This window comes from Lonchura striata, chromosome 1A, assembly GCF_050655825.1.
Source record: "Lonchura striata isolate lonStrDom1 chromosome 1A, ASM5065582v1, whole genome shotgun sequence".
NCBI lineage: Eukaryota > Metazoa > Chordata > Aves > Passeriformes > Estrildidae > Lonchura > Lonchura striata.
This window is the reverse complement of record NC_140741.1, coordinates 35,536,204-35,556,674: the sequence shown is the minus strand read 5'-3', so window position 1 is coordinate 35,556,674 and position 20,471 is coordinate 35,536,204. Positions and strand designations below refer to the sequence as shown.

The 20,471-nt window shown below is 34.0% G+C and overlaps 1 protein-coding gene across 13 annotated transcripts in view; it reads right to left on the bottom strand.

Annotated features, from left to right (window-relative positions):
- The window catches only part of CADPS2 (calcium dependent secretion activator 2), a 281,026-nt gene that overhangs the window by 54,315 nt on the left and 206,240 nt on the right, over positions 1-20,471 (bottom strand). For 9 of the 13 annotated variants that reach the window (XM_085568961.1, XM_085568954.1, XM_077783432.2 and 6 more), the window contains 4 exons: positions 18,449-18,572; positions 15,968-15,988; positions 5,212-5,315; positions 1,480-1,636 (listed from right to left, as the gene is read on the bottom strand). In XM_085568961.1, the coding sequence (XP_085425087.1) occupies positions 1,480-1,636; positions 5,212-5,315; positions 15,968-15,988; positions 18,449-18,572 (406 nt within the window). The remainder of the gene's footprint in view (positions 1-1,479; positions 1,637-5,211; positions 5,316-15,967; positions 15,989-18,448; positions 18,573-20,471) is intronic. The other 4 variants (XM_085568955.1, XM_085568956.1, XM_085568958.1 and 1 more) reach the window with 1 other exon arrangement.

The following is a 20,471-nucleotide window of genomic DNA, read 5'->3' as shown; positions in this document are numbered from 1 at the left end:
TACATTCCAGTTTTTCCCTTTTTAAATTTTTTTCTAAATATATCTTTATGAATGTGATAGTTTTCAGGAAAAGATTTTCACTTAGGGTAAAGTCAGAATTATTTATTTTACCTTGGAAGACTGCAAAATTGATTATATAAGCATGGGAAACTCTTGCTAATGCTTTTAATGCAGTTACAAGGTGAAAAGGCTGGTAATTAAAGAATAAGCACTGAGGTATGTTCCACTTGGGAATCACTTCTTGGTAGAATGGTCACTTGCCACTTGCTAACATGTCCACTGATTAATAGGTGACTAATTTCCATGGTTTCTTTACAGCAGTTCTGGAAAAAGAAAAAGTGTGTAATTTTCCAGATGGCTTTCACCTGCCAAAACTGTTATTCAATATATCTATTACCATTAGGGAATTACTGAAATTGGTATACAGGTGTGATATTTCATAAAACAGTTGTTTCATGTCCTTCAGTTAAAGTTTTACAATACTTGTAATAGTTGCTTTAACATGGAAGTTTTCACAAATTGTCTTTCTTAAGTCTATTCTAGTAATTTAGCATTATTATCCATTTAAGGAAAGAAAAATCAGCAGCCTTTTAGCAATCTCTTGCATGTGAGGACAATCCTTGTTTGTTTCTAACACTTCTCTCAGGTTGGAACCAAGCTCAAAGGAACACAAATGACACAATAAAGTTAAAACTGGTGTCACAAATCCTTGTTGTAAGACTACTTTAAAGTACCTACCCAGTTTTCAGAAACCAAAGAATTGTTTAAAGCACATGTAACATCACAACTAGAGATGTGCTTCCTAAACTGAAAATATATGATGGTAGGGAAATAGGCTGAATATCCCATCTGAATATAGGCTTCAGATTTTTAGCCTGGACTTTAGATGATCAGACACCACTTAAAGTAGTGCACAATCCACCTTTCAGGAGCCCAGCTCTTCTGAGATCTGCAGCAAAACTGAAAAATTCCCGCACCCTTTTCAGCAACCTTCTCAATTGCCATCACGGCAATTTTAATAAGTTTCTGAAATTGCAGTTTGTCCAATAAAGGATCCAAACAGAACATTTGTTGTATTTTATTCCATTCATGCTAACACTACTATACCTTTATAAACATAACTAGCATGAAAGTTGTTTAGAAGGCTTAGAAGGAAATAGAAACTACAACTTTATTTAAGCAATATAGATTAAAAGCAAACTACCAATACCTCTTCTAATACTTGTACATAATTGATACAAAACTAAGCAATTTGTGAATACCAAGTTGTTAATGCACTGCCAGAATAAGGACTAGAATGGTGCAAGGATAGAGAGAAACTGCTCAGCTTGCAGGAAATGGAACACCAGGACATGTAGCATAAAAACAGGCACTGTCACTTTTATTTTGAGCATTATCCTGTTTAGAAACACATTTCTAAGGTGTGGGTACATTGAAAAATCTTATGCAAACAGTATGTAAAAAAAATTAAGATCTTACTGTCATTTCTGAGGGCATTATTCAACAGCTGGAAAAGTGGGAAGCTGTCCCAGGAGTCTTGTGGCTGTGCCTCAAGTGCTGAATCCATATCAACAGAATATAGAGACAAAAACTTCTCTGCATGCTCAGCCAACAATTCTGGCCACCAAGCGAATGCCTGCAAACATGAAAAAATAGAATTACTAAAAACAAGCCAAAGCCAAGAGATGTGTTCTGTCTATGGTAGAACACATCTGAGTATGTCATGTCACGTCATTTGGGGAGGAAGAATGGGCTAACTGAAAAATGTGAAAATATTTTATAAAACTTTGCATCAAAAAAACTAAGAAATCAAACAGATTATTGCGAGAAAGGTGATGTGATCAGAATAAAAATATAACACCAAAAAAATCAAAAAAGAGAGTATAAATGCCTTTTTTTCCAGAGAGCAAAGAAAAGCATGAAAGCCTTACTCTTCAAAAAATGACTGCATACATTTCTTTTGATTTAATTAAATTCTAAATCAGATGAATTTATTTTAAAAATAAATCCTTATGAATACATTTTTCATTCATTTGATAATCAAAAAGAATGGTTTATTGTGAAATTTTATTACTTGAAGTCTGAGGGGGTATTTTAACAGCTAGAGAGTGATTTTAATTCCTATTTTTGCCTTAAGGGTGTCAGATTCTTCTGAGGAAGACATCCATTTTTTCTTGTGCAGATGCTATAAATCTTAAGAATTTCACTACTGTATATACTAATTTTCAGTAACTTAACATGGTGGAACAGTTTTCTATCAAGAATTTATATTCTTAGACATCCTTAATGAAGAAAACAAATCTATGAAAAGTATCATCAGCAAGTAAAGCCAGCTCTTCATTAAAGGCATATAACTATTCTACCTTTTTACCGTCACATAAACCTAAGTTTTTAAATGTCAGCATTGGACCTGAGCATTGGATCAGGGGGAGCTTTGTGATCCTGAAGTTAAAGATAAAGGTGGAGGGAGTTTATGAAAAGGATGAACATCAAATCCTACTGAGAGTGTTTTGCTCAGAGTTTATAAGAACATATGATAGTGAGAAATGCCTACACATGAAACACAGGAAGATGCCATTGCTTTCATACTTATACCACTCATTTTGAATATATAATTTTGAATATTTTTGAGTTACCAGCATGGAACATATCCAGCTTGATCTACACAAGAGCTGAGTTCCCCCAGCTTCAAATAAATTCAGAGAAATCTTCACTTGCGTTTATGGAATGTAGGCCCTGGGTGGCGCAGATTTATGTAGTCAGGTCTGAAAGGTTTCAAACAAAAGACAACTTCTGTAAAGTGGTCTACAAATATGTTTTTGCATCATGGATTTTCTGATGACTGCCTGTAGTTCTCTCTGGCATGGGGCAAATGCAGAAATGATGAATTGGCAAAAGGTTTTAAAGAAATGCTGAGCATCTCCTCCTATTGCTGAAAAGTATTTTGTGTGTTCCAGTGGTAGGACTGAAGGATTACAACTGGCACCAAAGTAAGGAGGAGAGATGATGCTTCAAAAACTTTGGCAAGAGTTTGAAATTGAGTCTTTCCGTTTCATCAAACTGGAAGAATTTTTTTATTAATGAACCTATTTAAGTAGGAATTCATTAAAGGAACAGAATTCTTGCTCTAGAAAATAGCTACATGAAGATAAAAAATGTATATAGGCACCGGCAGGGGACCCTTCTAAGCAATCAAAACTCTTTTCAGAAAATATTGCCAAAATTTCAAAACAAAGCAAAACCAAAACTAGAAAATGAGCACATTTTCTCTTTATTTTCTTCCGTATTGTAAATGGCACTTTGAACCCAGACAGAAATTCTTCTGACTCTCTCTCAAGAGCTATGCATCATTACTTGGGCAACAAAAAAGAAGAATAAAAAAAAAAAGTTAAAGCTAAATGTAACAGCTATGGATAATAATAGTCTAAAAGCAATTAGCAATTGGTGGCACACATTCTAGGAGAACAGAAACGTTGCCTGGATTAAAGAAAGAATGGAGTTCTTAGATTCTAGAAGGCACATAAATGTGGCTATGCAACACCAGAAACATCAAAACAGTTTATGCTACATGTTCAATGCACAGTTCCATGCTAAGAGCAGAACAAAACAATGCTTAGTTCATCAGGAATCACATACCTCTCTTCCCTTTGGGAATCCCCGAAATTTGTAAATGTTATGAATTAAAAAAAAAAAGAAAAAAAAAATCTAGTATTAAAAAATGTGATATATTTTTTTACAGATTACTGATCCTTGTCAACTGTAGCATCAAACACTGAACATTTGCATACATTATGATGTGAAGTCTACATACTTAATATTCAGTTTTAAGCAGGAAATGTATAATTTGGCAATCTTTTTCTCAGATATATTTTAATACTGAAATTCTGTATGCCCTATAAATTTCAGTGAAATTGAACATGTATTACATGAATGAAGGAAGGGGAAAATAACGTAAGCATTATCTTTTTTCTTTTCAAGGTACCTTAGATTAGATTGCGAACTTTTGCTGAATAAATTTTTCTGAAGACACATGCATTATACTTATTCTTCTGAAAAACACCACATCTCTGACTGCAAATAAGTAGTATAGAATGCAATCTTTGAACAGAGATGCTTAATCATTTATGATTATTTGATCTGGCTTTGTTTCTGTGTTCTTTTCCACATAAGTCAAATTTTCTTACAGTCATGCAGGTCCTCAAAAGACAAAGACCACAATACATATATTTTATTAAGTAATCATTATACTGTAACACAGTTGCAACAGTAGTGTAGAACAGGACCTCCAGGGAATTAATTTTAAATCATCAAAACAGCTGTTTTTTCAGTATATGATAAAACATCTATAACAAGTTCACACATGGCAGATGTAAGCTAAAACCCAGATTCCATAGTGTGATATAAAACCAGATGTTTTGAATGATCATATTTTATAACTATATATACTAAATAATGTTTATCCCTTTGTATATTTAAAAAAAATATTTATTGAGTTTTTTGAGAACATTTTAAAAACAATTTCCTGAACCTTAGAAAACAGTATTTATTAATTAAATTTCAATAATATATAAAGGTGTATCTGGCCAGGTTAAGTTTTGTAATTCATTGACATAAGAGGTGCTAGAATTCTAGCTATTATGGTTTTTGTATCATGAAGCAAAATATGTGTGAAAGTAAGAAACATAATATTGTTTTATTTCATTTCTTCTACTTTACAATGCCATTTTTAAAAGCACCAGTTTAAGAGCATACTTTTCCAGTCAAAAGAAGAGCAATGGGTATGAGATTATTATACCTATCATTATTTTTATATCTATAATCTAGACCTATACAGCATGATGAAAACAAGCATTCAATTATATTTTCTTTCTAGTTTGAACATCACGTGAAAAGTTGGAAAGAAAAACTGTATAAGGCTATGAATGTTTTCCATACCATTTCAGCACCTCCAGCACAAAGATGCTTTCTCTTTTTTATGCTCTTTAGTTTTCGTTTCTAATTTTACAGTTCATTCAGGTGAATTGAAGTAGAGTTTCATTTCACTTCACTTTACATAAGCTTCAAGTCTCTTATTCCTCTGTAAATGTGAACTGCCTTAAACATATGTCAGAAAGGAAAACTAAAATGTTTCTTGACAGACTTGCTTCGCATCAGAGGAGCAAAAATCCACGAACAAACCATTCTCTACAGCAAATGCAATTACAGCCTCACCTCTGAATGATGCTCTTCATTTTGCTGCAATACTTCGATACAGAGTTCTGCAAGGTGAAGAACCTCTTCCAGTTTTCTTGCAGGTGTTGCTTGATTCATGGTCTCTATATGAATATAAACCATAAAATTGTTTTAATTACAAATATGATTTACAGTAAGATAAAACTATGTCAGAAACTAATGGGAATTCTGCAAACTGACAAATTTCTAAAGTAAAAGAAATTTCAAGAGTTAAGGATGAAGATTTAATACACCTAAACAGAGCTGAATGTCCAGATTACTAAAAACAGAAAATAATTCACAAGACCATCAGTGGTCACTGTAAATATTATTTGATTTAATATTTGAGAAACAACAAGTGCATCCATGTATTAGATGCTCAACTTTTAGAAAGGAAGTTTTTTTCTCTTCAAGGACATATATACAAAGACAGCAGAGAGTGAAGACCTTTTTTGTTATTGTCAGTGCAATGTCTTCTCACCAGTTGACTCATTACTGTCATCAGCAAAATTCATACCTTTTGCAGCAGTCAAAAATTCCAATTTTTTTAACAAAATAAGATATTCCATTTTAGGTATATTTAAAAATAAGAAAAATGCAAACCACAATAATTCATATGACTAATTTCTAATAAATAATAATAATTCAAATAACTGATTTTCTACCTGCTGTTCATCACTAAAGGTGAATCTGAATTCTTTTCAGTACCATAGTGAAAAGCAGCATTCTGAAATAGGGATCTTATAACAGAATTAACACAAGCCTACTAAAAATCCCACCTAAAAGAAGCACAAATGCTAAAGTTACAAGTGACATGAAGCTCATTTATTCTACTCAGAAGACTTCAAAAAAGAAAGGAACAACAAAGGTAAATCAAATGTAACTGAAGTACTTACAGAGAAATTAAACAACAGTTAGTTTGCAATTTAAAAAATCATTGCACAAGATTGCAGGAAAAATCACAGGAGATAAGGGACGAATCCAACAGAATTTTTTGCAAACATTTTAATCAGTAAAAGCAACTTGTCCGACTACATAATCTGCATTTTTAAGGATAACTTCAGCATTAGCTATTAGAACTTGTTTACTTAAAAAAGCTCTTGTTGCTAATCATAAATGTATGGTCACATTAACCAGGTTTGCAGAGAACTTACAAAGCTGCTAACAAGGTCAGTGAGGGTTTCCGGAATTCTATTTTCTCATTTTTTTGTCCAGGTTTATGAATCACATGGATAGAAAATCATGTGAATACACATCTTGATATGCAGAAAATTCTGCTGACATTTCTTTCCCGCTTTGCATTCATTTACACAGACCATTAGCAGATTAATTAAACGATTCTCATATTCTCCTTGGTGTTACTAATAATATCAATCTGCATGCAATCAATATTTTTAACATTTAACATTTCTAGCAAGTCAAAGCAACATTCCAGACTATTTGAATGCAGGTGACCTTGTCCAGTTCTCCAGCACTTGCACATTGATGCATATTACAGCAATAAAATATGTAGCTTTGATGCAATTTTTGAAAAAACACTGGATTAGAATCTCCAGCAAACATCTACTTCCAAGTGACTAATAACCCACATTGTTTTCATGCAAAAAAAAAACAAGCACAAAAACTAGTTATTGAAGAACCACAAAGAATTTTTTCAAATCTTATTAGAAGAGACCACATAACCAGATATGTTGAAATACTTCTTCTAAAACTAGAATTTAGCTCAAGAAAGAGTTAGTGTAGGAACATGGGTCAAGCACAAAGCACACACAAGGCCATTCATAATTCATAAGGCCAAGATCACTGTTTTCCATACTGCACTGTATTGCCTTTACAATTCTTATACTGTAGAATGATTGTATGAATATAACCAAACATACTGAATCAAGAGAGATTAGCAAGGATCAGCCAAGTACCCATTATTTACATTTTATATCATAAAGACTACTATTGGATTCAGACTAAACCAGTGGTTTCTACACTCATCCTGAAATTGCTCTTTCTCCTAGTGGTCAGTGTCCTCCCCTCCCTGATCACATAGTAAGTACATACAGATAATATACACCACTAGCAGTGTCACTGATGTTAATGAGTTTTAGGAATAAAGTATTGATATTAATAGAGAACATGACTGGAACATCTGATTTCAGCATAAACAACTCATTTTTAGCTTGATCTTCATTACCTCACCACTAACCCAGTAAACAAAATAATTGCATTCATAATTGCATACATTCCTAATGAAACTAAATAAGCTGTAAAATATTCAGAAATTATATCCTAGAAAGGCTCTCTACATTATTAAGAAAGTAATTCTAATAATTATGTTGAATCTCATGTTGCATTTTTGCTCTGGAATAAATTCACTTATTCCACACTTGCAATTAGCTCAAAATGGCCTAAAAATGGCTGTTGAACAGATATCATTATCACTAGGGAGAGAAGGAGAAAAAAGATTTACCACCTCACTGTGAGATTATCTTACTCCACCACTGTGATAAGATCACAGTAAAGAGAAATATGGTCTTGGGCAAGTACCAATTACACTGAATAAGGCATTAAGGAAATACAGTTCTGGTCATCTGTGCTGAAGTGATGGATTTTGATCAGAAAATAAAAGGAAAGGAGTTTTTTTTTGTTGTGTTTGTCTGAAAGGCATCATAAGCCTAATAAAATGAAGGATGAAAGTGAGAATCCTGTTCACACACAGGCAATATAGGAATACAGTGTTCTCAAAGTAGAAACACTTGGGAAGGAAAGGAACTACCTTTGATCAGGGATGATGCTGGCAGAATAATAGATCAGTCACGGCAAATTATTTAAACTTGACACTTTAAAGTTTTCAGTCATTGTGGGACTAATATTCAGGAACAGTTTTTTTTCAATAAGATTAGCATGTTTAGGAGGAAAAAGAATATAAAAACTGTAAATACACCTTTAAGTTGAGTATGGCAGGTTTTCAATTGATGTTTCATGGCAGGGATGACTAAAAATGTGGGCTATATAAGACTGAATCAATTTCAATTTCCTGTTTCCCTAAAACTCACTATGTTATTTACTAGTTTACACTGAAACTATTTATTCCTAGCTAAAAAATATGCAAATTACCCTTAATGTTTCTAGCTTTTCATAGTATTTTAAAAATCATTATTTTCTTAGAAGATTTGTTCATAAGAAAAGGTGGCAGAGAATTGAACTCAGTCTGTATCCTTGGACAAATCTCTCTAATATTTTTTTGTTTACTTATTCACAGAATAAATCATTATATGCTATTTCTTTTGCATGATATAGACTTCTCCACATTTCACTTAAGCTTCATATAAAGCCTCCTTATCCATATGTAAGTTATGACACCACCTAGCCAATTTTCTCTGTAACTAAACACCTTTCAAATTCTAGGGAATGTGTCTTATGGATATCAACAATTATATGTGCATATACACAAGGGGCTATGAAGTAATTTGAGAAATAAAGAATGAAATACTAATTTTTTTTTAGCCAAGCAAGTAGTGTATATGAAATATGAGTAGCAATAAATTCTTATTTAGAAGTTTTAGAACCTCCAAAACACCTGAGCCAAATACTCTGCTTGTCTTTGTAAGCATAAAAGAATTACAGGAATGGAAATCAGTGCTGTCAGTTTTCATTATATTCGTGATGTCTTTCTTCCCACAATTACTAAAGGTTGTTAGGATGTGTTTACACTGTTCAAACGAACAAGTTGCAGCAGGCGTCGAGTCAGTAAATATGCTGTTTGACATCTTTTAGAAAATAAACAGAAAAAGCCATCAATCATCTGTTTCCAGCTTCACATCCTGCCAAAATGAAAAAGCAAACGAGGCTTTGCAAATAATGGATGCTTTCTCAAGTATGCATTACCAGTGAGTCACACAGGTACCGAGCAATATTGTTAAATGAGCGAAGTTAACTGAGCGAAGCGCTACTGAAATGAAAAAGTGACTGCTTCGTGAACCAACGGAGCCTCGGGCCACACAGGACTGTCAGATCATCCAGTCTCACCTCCTGCATCACACAGGTCAGGGAACTTCTCCCCAGTCCTCCTTCCGAGACAATCAGGATGTCTAAAACCTAACAACAGTGTGTCTAAAACCTACCTCAAGCTTTCTTTCCACAAGAGAGTTGAAGACATCCCTGAAGACAAATGCACAATCTACCTCTCTCATTTTCTCCCCAGCATGTAAGCTATTAAACATGTGTGATTAATTTCTCATTGACATTTGCTGCGCACAGGAATCTGCTCATTAAAGAGGCATTTTTTCCTTGGTTATGAATACAATATAACCAGGAGACTCCTGACTCTGGCCAGCCAGTCTCCCCCTCAGTGACACAGCATATATCCCTTACTGGGGCTCCCTGCCTCGTATTTAATCCTTCCCCCTTTTCTTCAAACAAGCATGTCCAGAACCAGTGTCTCAGGAAAGCCAGCCTGTCCCCAGGCAGAGGTATTGGAAAAAATGCAAATACGTTCAGAAGCTCCCAAGTTCACAGCCTCAATGGGCTTACAGTAAGGCAGGACACAATGTAATTGATAATACAGATACATCATAATTTGAGCTTTATGGAGCCAGCTCTGCTCCAGCAGGGCCCATTCATTTGGTCTTTTTAACACGTGAAACTTGCAAGATTGCTTGAAGCTAGTATATTACTAAACCTGAATTGACTCTGAAGAGTTAACCCAAAACTGTTATCATCTACCCATGGATAGTTTAGATTTCACTGTGCTAAATTTTTGTGCAATTTCTCACAAAATTAATTCTTTGTGAAAAAGTAAGGAGGTAGATCTGGAAAGGCATTCTATATTTTTCATATAAAAAAAAAATCCAGCCTTATACAAAAAGTGGAATTTAGCTTTAATTATGAAGCTGAAACCAGTCTTTCCATAATTGCTTTCAACTATTGCAGTAGTATTTCCAATTCTAGGGGAAAAATTAGAATTAATTACCATTATTAGCTATGTACAGAAAGATTATGAGATTTGTAAAAAGTTAGAGTTCCCATCTCCTACTCCATGATCTACCATTTTATTAAGTGTGTCATGCTACAATATTTTCTGGTTTTTAAAATTCATCGTAGTATTCAATGGAATTATCTTCATGAGGCAATCACATGTTTTTGTTTTGTTTTGTTTTGTTTTGTAAAGGGAATCTTGGCTCATTGAAAAGCATAAAATTAACAAAATCAAAAAGGCAAAAGCAGAAGAAAAATCTCATTTTTGTGCCAGTGATCATCAAAGCATTTAATGTAAGATTATTTTGCATTCCAATTTTGGCAACACAGATACAAGCAGTTGGTATTCTCCTTCTTTTTCTCACTTCTAATTTCACTTCAAAGGGGAAAAGAACTAATATTATCAGAACTTCCTGAAACTGTAGAATAGAACTCAGAGATCACAAACATGCCAAACTGCAAGGCTTCATGAATAAAGACAACTGGATAGATTAATAACTCACCTATCAGATTGAGAGAAAACTGGCACTTGAAAATGCAGACATAGTAAAAAGTGTTTTTAAAAAACCAGTATATTTTAAGATTCTAAATTTTGGAGCCTTACTGAAAAATGACAAGAAGAAATCTAATGCTGTCAGGCAAGGGGAAGGAAAAAGAGATGTTGCAAATTATTAACTAAAACAAAATTTGAAGAAATTACTAATGGAGGACATAAAATGAACAGAAAATTAAAAAAATGTAACACAGATTTGCAAAGGTAGGTTGAATTAGACTTGGGAATTTCTAGATAGGATATTTTTGTATAAAAGAAATTCAGATCTTATCTATTATGACTTTAATGAAGCTTTTGATACTGTGCCTCATTGGAAAACTACCAGTTAAGCTGAAGAAAATGAGGATTAAAAAAGAAACTGTGTGGGGTATAAAGAAGATGCCTCAAGTGAAAGGGAATCAACAATGCTGAGAATGTGCAAATAAAGGATTCTTGAGAGATTTCTTGAAGATTCATCTTCGCTTCCCTAATATTTTCACAGAGACTTCAGAATAAATATTAGAAGCACAATGACAATGTGTAAAACATGGGAAATAGAATGATGCAGTAACAAGAATTCGATAATTCCAAAGAAAGGGAGAGAGAAATATATCAAAATACCTTCAAGAGTTAAAGAAAAACATACTAAAGTCCTTTAAGAGGGGACAGTGCATTTTGACACATGAACAGCAATAAACATTTCCTATAAACTGGAAATATGTCAGCTCAAAATTATCAAAACTCCAAGACTGGGTTGAATTAACTTTTTGCAGAAGGGTTGTGTGACACAAGCATGATACAGATATCAGAACCCCGTGTTCCTTGACTATATTAGATCGAACATTTTTGGTATAACAGTACTGCTAGTACTGTGCATGGGGATGACTTCGCACTGTTCTTGTCACCAGTGTTCAAGAAGGTATTCAAACTTTAATACAGAAAGACTCCTGAAATGATAAAAATGAAGAACAGGCAGCTAATCTGAGACAAGGTGATGAAAGCCTAGGTTGCATGAGTACTAAACTCTAAAAATGCATCGTAGGGCATGGAGGAACTGGAGATGATGAAATGCTAATGAAGGATGGAACTATCCCTCCCTCATTTGGGATACAGGACAAGGTTGGCATGCTTAAGTTTGGGAACTAATTTAACTGTAAGGTGATGATACACCTGTAGAGCAAATAGCACTCAAAATGACCTTCCTGTGGGTGAAGCAGGGGACTGAAAAGGGAAGCTCAGTGACAAAGACTGACTCAGCCCCACTGTTAAAGGAGGATATAGGTACATTTACAAAGGAGTATCAGGATGCAGACCTAACAATCTGGAGATTCTTTTACAGGTCCAGAACTGAAATCAGGGATGTTTGCTCATATCTTCATTTCCATTTAGTTGCACGACAGAGACCAGGAAGGTGCTATGCTGCTGTGCAACCTACTTCTGTTTGTTCAGTGAAATGAACACGCATGGAGAGCTTTAATCAAGTCCTCTCCACGTACAATGACTCTCTCCACTTGCCTTCTCAGCTTCAATAATGTTTGTAGTGTTCTTCTTTTTAAGCCAGACAGATCCTTCTGAGCCTTGAGGGCATTTACATATGACCCTTCCTTTAGAAACTAGTATGTATGTAATGAGTATGTTAATTATTGATGTCTTAAAACTCAACAAACTTCCGAGTTTCTCCTGACCTTCTCTTGTATGGAGTTAACATTTATTCAGCCTTTAGCAGTCTTTCTGATAGAAACAAATTTTGGCATGACAACTGATTTGTCTTTGAACAATTGTATACTCCAGAGTAACTATTTGCTCCAATTTTAATGGAATTTATTAATTCCTTTTATTCAAATGGTTTGGTAGAAGGAGCCCATTATACTGAGTTACTACAGAATTTTATGGAAGTTAAAAGACTACAATTTGTCTATTGCCTCAGAAATTAACATCCATTGACAATGACAAATATTGCCCTATTTGCTTTACAGACATTTACCACTTTAAACCCTTTTATATTTGCACAGCAAGGCAATGCCCCTATGCTGAAAAATGTATTTATGTGTAAGTTTCTGTCTTTTCTCAGTCAATAACAGCAGCAATAGCAGGATTAATTAGTCCTCAGCCATTAAGTTTTCTAATAAATTTAAGAGGGAAAAACATTAATTTATGAGATGGAATACATAATGCATTTTATTACTCTGTGTGTATGGATGTGTATGAAATATAAGTTAAAAAAAGAAGTCCGTGTAAGGAAGGCTGTCTTTCTTGAGGGAGAGAAAACAGGTGATGGAGCCATGCAAATTTCTATAGGCTCTTCATAGGAAGTATGCAAAATGCATATGAAGAATGTTTGTCTCTGGCCTCAGAATCTGGCAGGACCATTTTTGTTCAACTTTATCTATAGGAAGAGTCAATATAAGTTAAATACTGAATAAGACAGGAATACATGCCATACAAGAAACAATTTAGAAAGTGCTTTCAGGTAGTGAAATCTCAAAGGCAGCATATGCTGAAATGAAAATGGGTCATACATAAAAAGAGATTTTCATGTGTTGATGTAGTGATTCATATCCTAAAATTATAAACCCTTGCTGCAAACTACCAGAATATTATATAAGCGTTCTTAGATACAGTTCAAAATTAAAATAGTAGGTTTCCTGCTATTCTCTTCATAATGGTAATTACACTGACTGAGCAGATTAGCTACTCCATGAGAAATTCAGCTGTACATGTACTAAGGAATGACATGCTGAACCCTGTATAATTGCCATGGTAAATGTAATTTTTGTTAAAAAAATCGATGCTATATTCATAACAGTATAACGATGAGGATGCTCAATAAAATGTCATCCTGACTGTAAACAAATATTGTTGATAGAAGTGCAGCTTATGCCACCATGTTTGTTATTAGAGAAAGTAACCACTGTCTTTGGGAAAACATTCAGAGACTTGCTCTTCTGAGACTGTGAAAATGAGAGCACTTGGGGAATAGACCTGGGAACCTGGCAACCACACTGCCAAAAACGAATCTGCATATTCACCTCTGTATTACCTAAGAAGGACACTCCTCAAATCCAAGATTCATTATCAGTATATAGTGCACAAGTTAAAGGGTAAATGACAGTTATCTAGAAATAGTTTTTCCCATTTTCCACAAAAGTACAATATATGGTATTAGGGCTAAGCATATTGTACATCAAGTTCATTAGGAAATCTGTAGGAGTCCAGCTAGAGATAACAATAGGAGCAGGATTTGGCCCTAAAATGTCATTTTATTTGGATTCATTTCAGTGGCTTTGTCTTTTGCATCAGAGAAATATGTTCAATGTTTCACAAAATTCCACTGGATACAGTCTATCTACTCCTTTGAATAAAATGATTTTTTTCTGAGTTTCTGATTAATTTTCAGTCACAACTGGTATTTAATTAAACAACTAAATTACAAATGCAGCCTATAAACCTCTAGCTTCAGCTAACAGACAGTGAACTTACTCACTATATGTGATAGGCTTTCCTCTCATCCATTCTCTAATCTAGTTATTTGCCAGGTCACTTAAGGGACAACTTCACTATCCTGTGTTAAAAAGGGCTATGGTTTCTTTCAAAGCATGGAGAAAACTAATGTAAAATGATTTAAATCAGGTACAGTAATTTATTTATTTATTTATGTACATGTAACTATATAATCTATGCTTAATGGTTTTGGGTTTCCCACATAAAGAGCCTGAGAAAAACTAAGATAACCAAGTGTGTGGCGCAAGGAAGATTTATACTTGAGGTGATGCACATTGCATAAAGGTGCACAGGCGAGTTTTGGAGCACAAAGGTAAAAAGAAAAAAAATCTCTAAAATTTCCCAAATTATTTTCAATTAATTTCAATTAACTGTTTATGATTTTCTAATTTCAAGAGATATTTTCTTTAATATCTAGAGGTGTAAAAATATTAAATGGAATATTTGTGTTATCTAGCTTTAGGTATTTAACGTAGAAGGGAAACTGTCTTTAGAGCGTTTTGTATTTGATGCTGTGAGATTGGCCTTGCACAGAGAAATTGTTGAAGGACTTTCAGAGCACTCAGAGTCCTCTGCCTAAGGGACCTCTCCTGTTTTTGGGAGAGGTCAGCAGATCATCTGAGCAATGTGGGCTCCCATCAACTCACCCTAACAGACTGTGGCACGAATATCCATTCCACCAGTGCACTGCCTACCCTCTTCGTTAAAAATTCCAAAAGATCTCCTATTTACAGGGCATTAAAGCTTTTAAACAAAAAACAGTGGGACTCTTGGAAATCAGTGGATTTTTTTTTACTTCAGTTATGGACACAGTAGTTAAAAAAAGTAGTCTTAATAATTTGCTAGTAATTTTCAAGCCCCTCATCAGCAAGGAGCTCCTCTCTGAACTACCTTCACGCAACTTAGTTATCATCACACCAGTATGTCTTTCCAGATGGAAAATTAGTTCATCATGAGAGTAATACCAGCTCAATGCCCCTTCCCAAAACTGTGGTTGGTATTTGTGAAACCCCACAAAGCACCACAATCAATTTTACTTTGGGTATGTATGTCAGGTAAGGGAAAGCAGTGCACAGCTCTATTTTACAGTATAGATATGCCCAATCCCTCATACTGGTATGCAGTCAGTTCTACTCAGTACTACTTCAGCTGTGCTCTTTGTATGATGATTTTTAAATAGTGGGATATAAGAACTCAAACACCTCTTCCTGTACTATTGGAGAATGTACACCATATCATCATGAAATCAGGAATACAAAGAACTACCATCCATGTATACCTCAGTTATACCTACAAAAAGAAATGTATCACTAAACAAAGCCATATCAGAGAAGTGTAAAATCAGTTTTACAAAATTAGTTTTCCTAGCAATATATTCACTAATAAACTGAGCAATCCTTTTATAAAATGGATACAATTTTTGCAGAGGACTATGAAAGAATATTTCTCTAAATACACAAACTGGTTTTGAATTTAACAAAATTAAAATTTCCTGAATCATTTATTTATACCCTTTTCACAGAAAACTGCTGCACCTAAAATGATGTACCTATTTATCAGCTAAACTGCTAATAAATAGGTACATCATAGTTAAGTATCAGTGTAAATACATGGACTAAACTACAACAAAATTAATTTTAATATTCACAAATGTTCTGGTCAGTATCTTGGTATAGTTCAAATCAAGATAAATAATAACAACAGGCACAACACACGACATCTGTAATACATGCAGACATGCACACAAATAATCACCTGAGTCCTTTTCCACTGTTGCTAAATAAGAAAAAATAGGGAAAGAAAAAACATAATTACAGAAATAAAACTCATATAATTAGAGAAGAATAAATACCACATAATGAGACAATAGCTTCTTAACATCTTGAGTACATCACATAAGTAATGGGTTTATTCATGTGAGGGAGAAATGGTGCATATTTCTGAGTAATATATTTGCATTTACTAGCCCTATATAGTCTTTATTTTAAGCTCAGGCACTGAACTTACATCTATATTTTGCATGGGAAGTTCATAATCATATATGAGAATATTGTTTGTATTAGAACCTCCTTTGTATCTCTACTTTTTAGGTATTTGCTATTGTTGTATATAACTGATATGATCTTGTAATATTTACACTTTAACTGACTAATATGATATTCATTAAAGAAATAGTCAAAGGAGAAAAATCTCCAAAAGATAGGCCAGCCACATTTGAGGACATCAGTAGTATTACAAAGCTAAGGACTCTATGTTTTCTGTATGCAATTTGAGGAGTAAGCATTCAGTGAAACACTAACATAAATTACTTTCAAGAGAAGAATGTAACTTCAGTGCACAGATACAATAATGTTCCTATATACCTAAATAAGCAGAATGAAACCTATTGCTGAAAAATATTACATTTATATTGGTACAAAAGTAGGATGTTTGTAATGACCAGAGTATCGAAAGATATCAATACAGGTCTCATTGCCATTGAAATCCAGTGCACTGAATTTTCTGATGTTATGATGCAAGAGTCCTTCACTTTCCACAGTACTTTATTCTCAGAACAGTACTTCAACTATTTCTCTTTAAATATGCAATGATGTGTTGTGCTTTGAGTTTACAACTACATGAGTGTAAAACTACTTAAATAAATCTAGTTTCATTCCAACCAAAAGGTAGTAAATCCAAAAAAGAAAACTGCAAGTTGAAATATGGGAGTTAGTTTCATGTGCTGTTCCAGCTTACTCAGTGTTAACAGCGTGAATAGCTCAAAGTGCAAACTTTGCTACTTCAGGGGAAGTCCCACAATTCTCTAGGATACAGTAAAAAAATCTTGGGAAAAAATTTATTTACATCATGGCAAAAAACTTTCCAATCCATTTTATTATCAGTGTGTTCAGGTATGTTTTGCAAGCCTTTTTCATATTATAAGAACGTTTCTATTTTTATACTCATTGTTTCAACAGGTTTGATACACGACTTAAATACTGAACATTAACATTTTCCTTTATGAATTCAGAAATATAAAAATAAGAAAAACATTTTTTTTTCCTTTTCATTTTACAGAATAGATTTAATATCCATCCTTTTCTTCTTAAACACAACATGATATCATAATTAATTATGATAAACTGGTTACTAGGATGGTTTCATGTTGTTACTTCCATGATATAATACTGGTTGCTATAGTGATGAGATGGATCTTTTGTTAATCACTTGTGAGATTGGTTAACTCATGTTTTTCAGAGAATTTGAGCAGATATAAAAATGGGAAAAAAGTTGGCTTTATCATATTGCTAAATATTTGAGGCTTCTTCAATTTGCTCCTAAGCTAGCTCTGTTTCTATGGTGTATTTTTAGAAATATATGCTATTAAAAATTAATAAGCATAAAATTTGTATTTTTAAAAAAAACAGAATTAATCCTACAATATTTTCCTGGAATTAACTCTAGCACCAAAAATCCAGTGCACACAGCTTTCTGTTCTTGAATACATTTGGACAGGAGTATCTCTAGCTTTTTGTACTTTCTGGAGAATAAAAGTCTGTCTTGACAAGGCATTTAACTGTTATGACTTCCTTTTTGTTCTACATAAGGTTTACAAATAATAAATGACATTGTGCATCCCGGACATTTTTTAAGCAAAATTTTAGTTAATTTCATGATGTACTTTACAGAACATACCAAATTTTCAGAAAAACTCCTGATTATCTTCAAACTTAGTGTTTTGTCCTCTTAATTCATTCAATCAGGATGTAATTAAGGTTTTAATAATCAGATTATTATTATACAACTGATAACAGAGCAGCAAAAATAAATAGCATTTATCTATTTGTCTGCCTTATAAATACTTCAGAAAAGAATATATACACAATTTTCAAATTTCAAGGCAGTGACACTGCTGTTAAGGAAAGAATTTCCTGTCAGTAATCACTAGAAATAGCTAGAGAAATAAAAAATAACCCATAAACAACCTCTTAAATTTATGAAGAACTCAAAAGTAAGAACAAAGGGGAACTTAAATTAGGAAATCCTTGTCTTTCATTCAAACAGGGTCCCAGGAGGCATATTAAAGCAATGAATAGGAAAAAGCTCCACAGTTCACCAGCTGAGATTTTAATGAGACATTTCCCCTTGCTGTGGAAGGGGTTTGTTCTGGAAAGGTAAAAGGCTGCTCATGGAATATGCAGTTAATAGGCATTGTTGGCTTTTACAGCCACTTTGGCAGTTGATTGCTGTACTAACCTTCTATTTTGGCATATTCTGTAAGTCGAGTGTAATTGATCAAGGCAGCCTTCTCCAGACATTTTCTAACCACTTTCTTCACCTCTTCTGCTGGTATAGGAGTGGCAATATCTTTCATTAAAACCTGTGTCAGAGACAATTATACCACTTCATTATAATTATTACCCAAACCCCACAGGAAAAGGATAAAAGTATCCTGAAGTTACTACAGATGCGATAATGATTAAAGGCAGAAGTCAAAAAGGAACTATTCCAGCTGGTGGATCTTCATCTTTGAAGATTTCTCTTCAGCCCTGATTTGACTGCCTGTACAGTATTGATCCCTCCTGTTTGCCAACTTGCAACATGCCAGTCAGTCTTTGGGTGACATCGAGACCAGTAGAACAAGAGCATTCCATGGATGGCCTGGATCATGGTTACCACTAAAGATGTGGTTGTGGAAATTGGCTTGGTTCTCACCCATGGAAAAGCTTCCACCATTGCAGAACCATGGATTCTTCAACAGGGTAAAATTATTCAAATTCAACATGCCCTTGCAAAAAAATGTTGTCTATATAGTGGCCAGGGAAAACATTGAACTTCCAGCAGATCATTTTATCGTGGACAAGTAGAAGAACAGTCTATGTAAATGTTTTCAAAACATATAAGTTGTTACCTCATCTATTGCACCTATTGAGGTAAACCAAGAATCCTTACCCCTTTATATGAATGCCGCATAATAAACTCTGGATTACTATGTTAAAAAAATGTTGATAATTCACTTGCATTTTTATTTTAATCCTGCAATCCATTAACTTTCAACAAAACTCAAACATGTTTTTATCATATTTTCATGTAAGTAATAAAATTTCAGATAACTCAAAACCTTAAAAAAAAAATGCTTCTCAAGTGGATTCCCAGACAAGCTACATCCTTATATATCTAGAAGTTACTGTTAAAAGGAGGGAGAAAGAGATGCAGTCTAGAAAGGACGTGGTAGAAAAGAAACAGGTTTAGCAACAGTGAAGCTATTAGGAAGACATTGCTGTGAAGCAGACTTCTAGAATACCTGCATATATGACTTCTCTAGCTGTGTTTACTTGCTTTTTTAATCAATAATTTCTGGTTATCAACAAGTGAATTCACAGTATTCAAAATCTGTTTTTCTTAGTCTTGTTTTTTCTTCAAATTTTACAAAGACAGGTAAAATAAGATGGTTCTAACCTATTCTGCGTTCACAAAGGTAGGAAAGCACATTTATTCCCAGTCAAGACTGACAGTGGTGCTGCTTGAACACCAGTTAGAGCACCATTACCATTTGCAACAGTAGGAAAGGGGACAGGAAATGGATATTTCAAAAAGCTCAAAGCAGCACTACACTACACAGCACTACAATCACTGAGATGGTAAGTGAAATAAAACATACACCTAGACTCCCTAGGGGTTTTCTGAACATGGCCGAGGTTTTCTAAGACAGAAACGTTATACATGAAGTGTTCTGCACTGCAGAATAACTAATATTTGCCAGGACCAAACCTCTCAGATTTTGGCAAAGCAACACAGCCTGGGAACTAAACTTTTTTTGAATTCATACCCTCATCAGACTCCTACTGATACAATTCCTTTGGACTCTCTGCTGGAATTTAAAATCCTTTTTCCACAGAGATGACTGAGATGCTTTTATCATGATGAGGTATTCTCCTTTCCAGTCAGTACAAGAGGATTTGCTGGGCAGGAGCTTACATTTATAGGTGCCCATGTCAGATTTGCTGTGTATAGCTTTTGCTTCTTAAATTGATTCGGATAAGGCATTTATGGAGTATTATTTGAATTATAGAGAAGGTTTTTAATATTACATATGAGTATAGACAGGAACAGCAGCACAGAAGGCATAAACAGCAGGAAATGGGGGGCTGTAGAGTAGACTTGTACCACTTTAGGGGTAATGCTGGGTAAGTGTTAAATATAAAAGGAACAGAGTCACTGACTAGAATTCAGTGGCTTGAAGTGAAATTCCAGTAAATAAGTTCTGCAGAAAACAGCT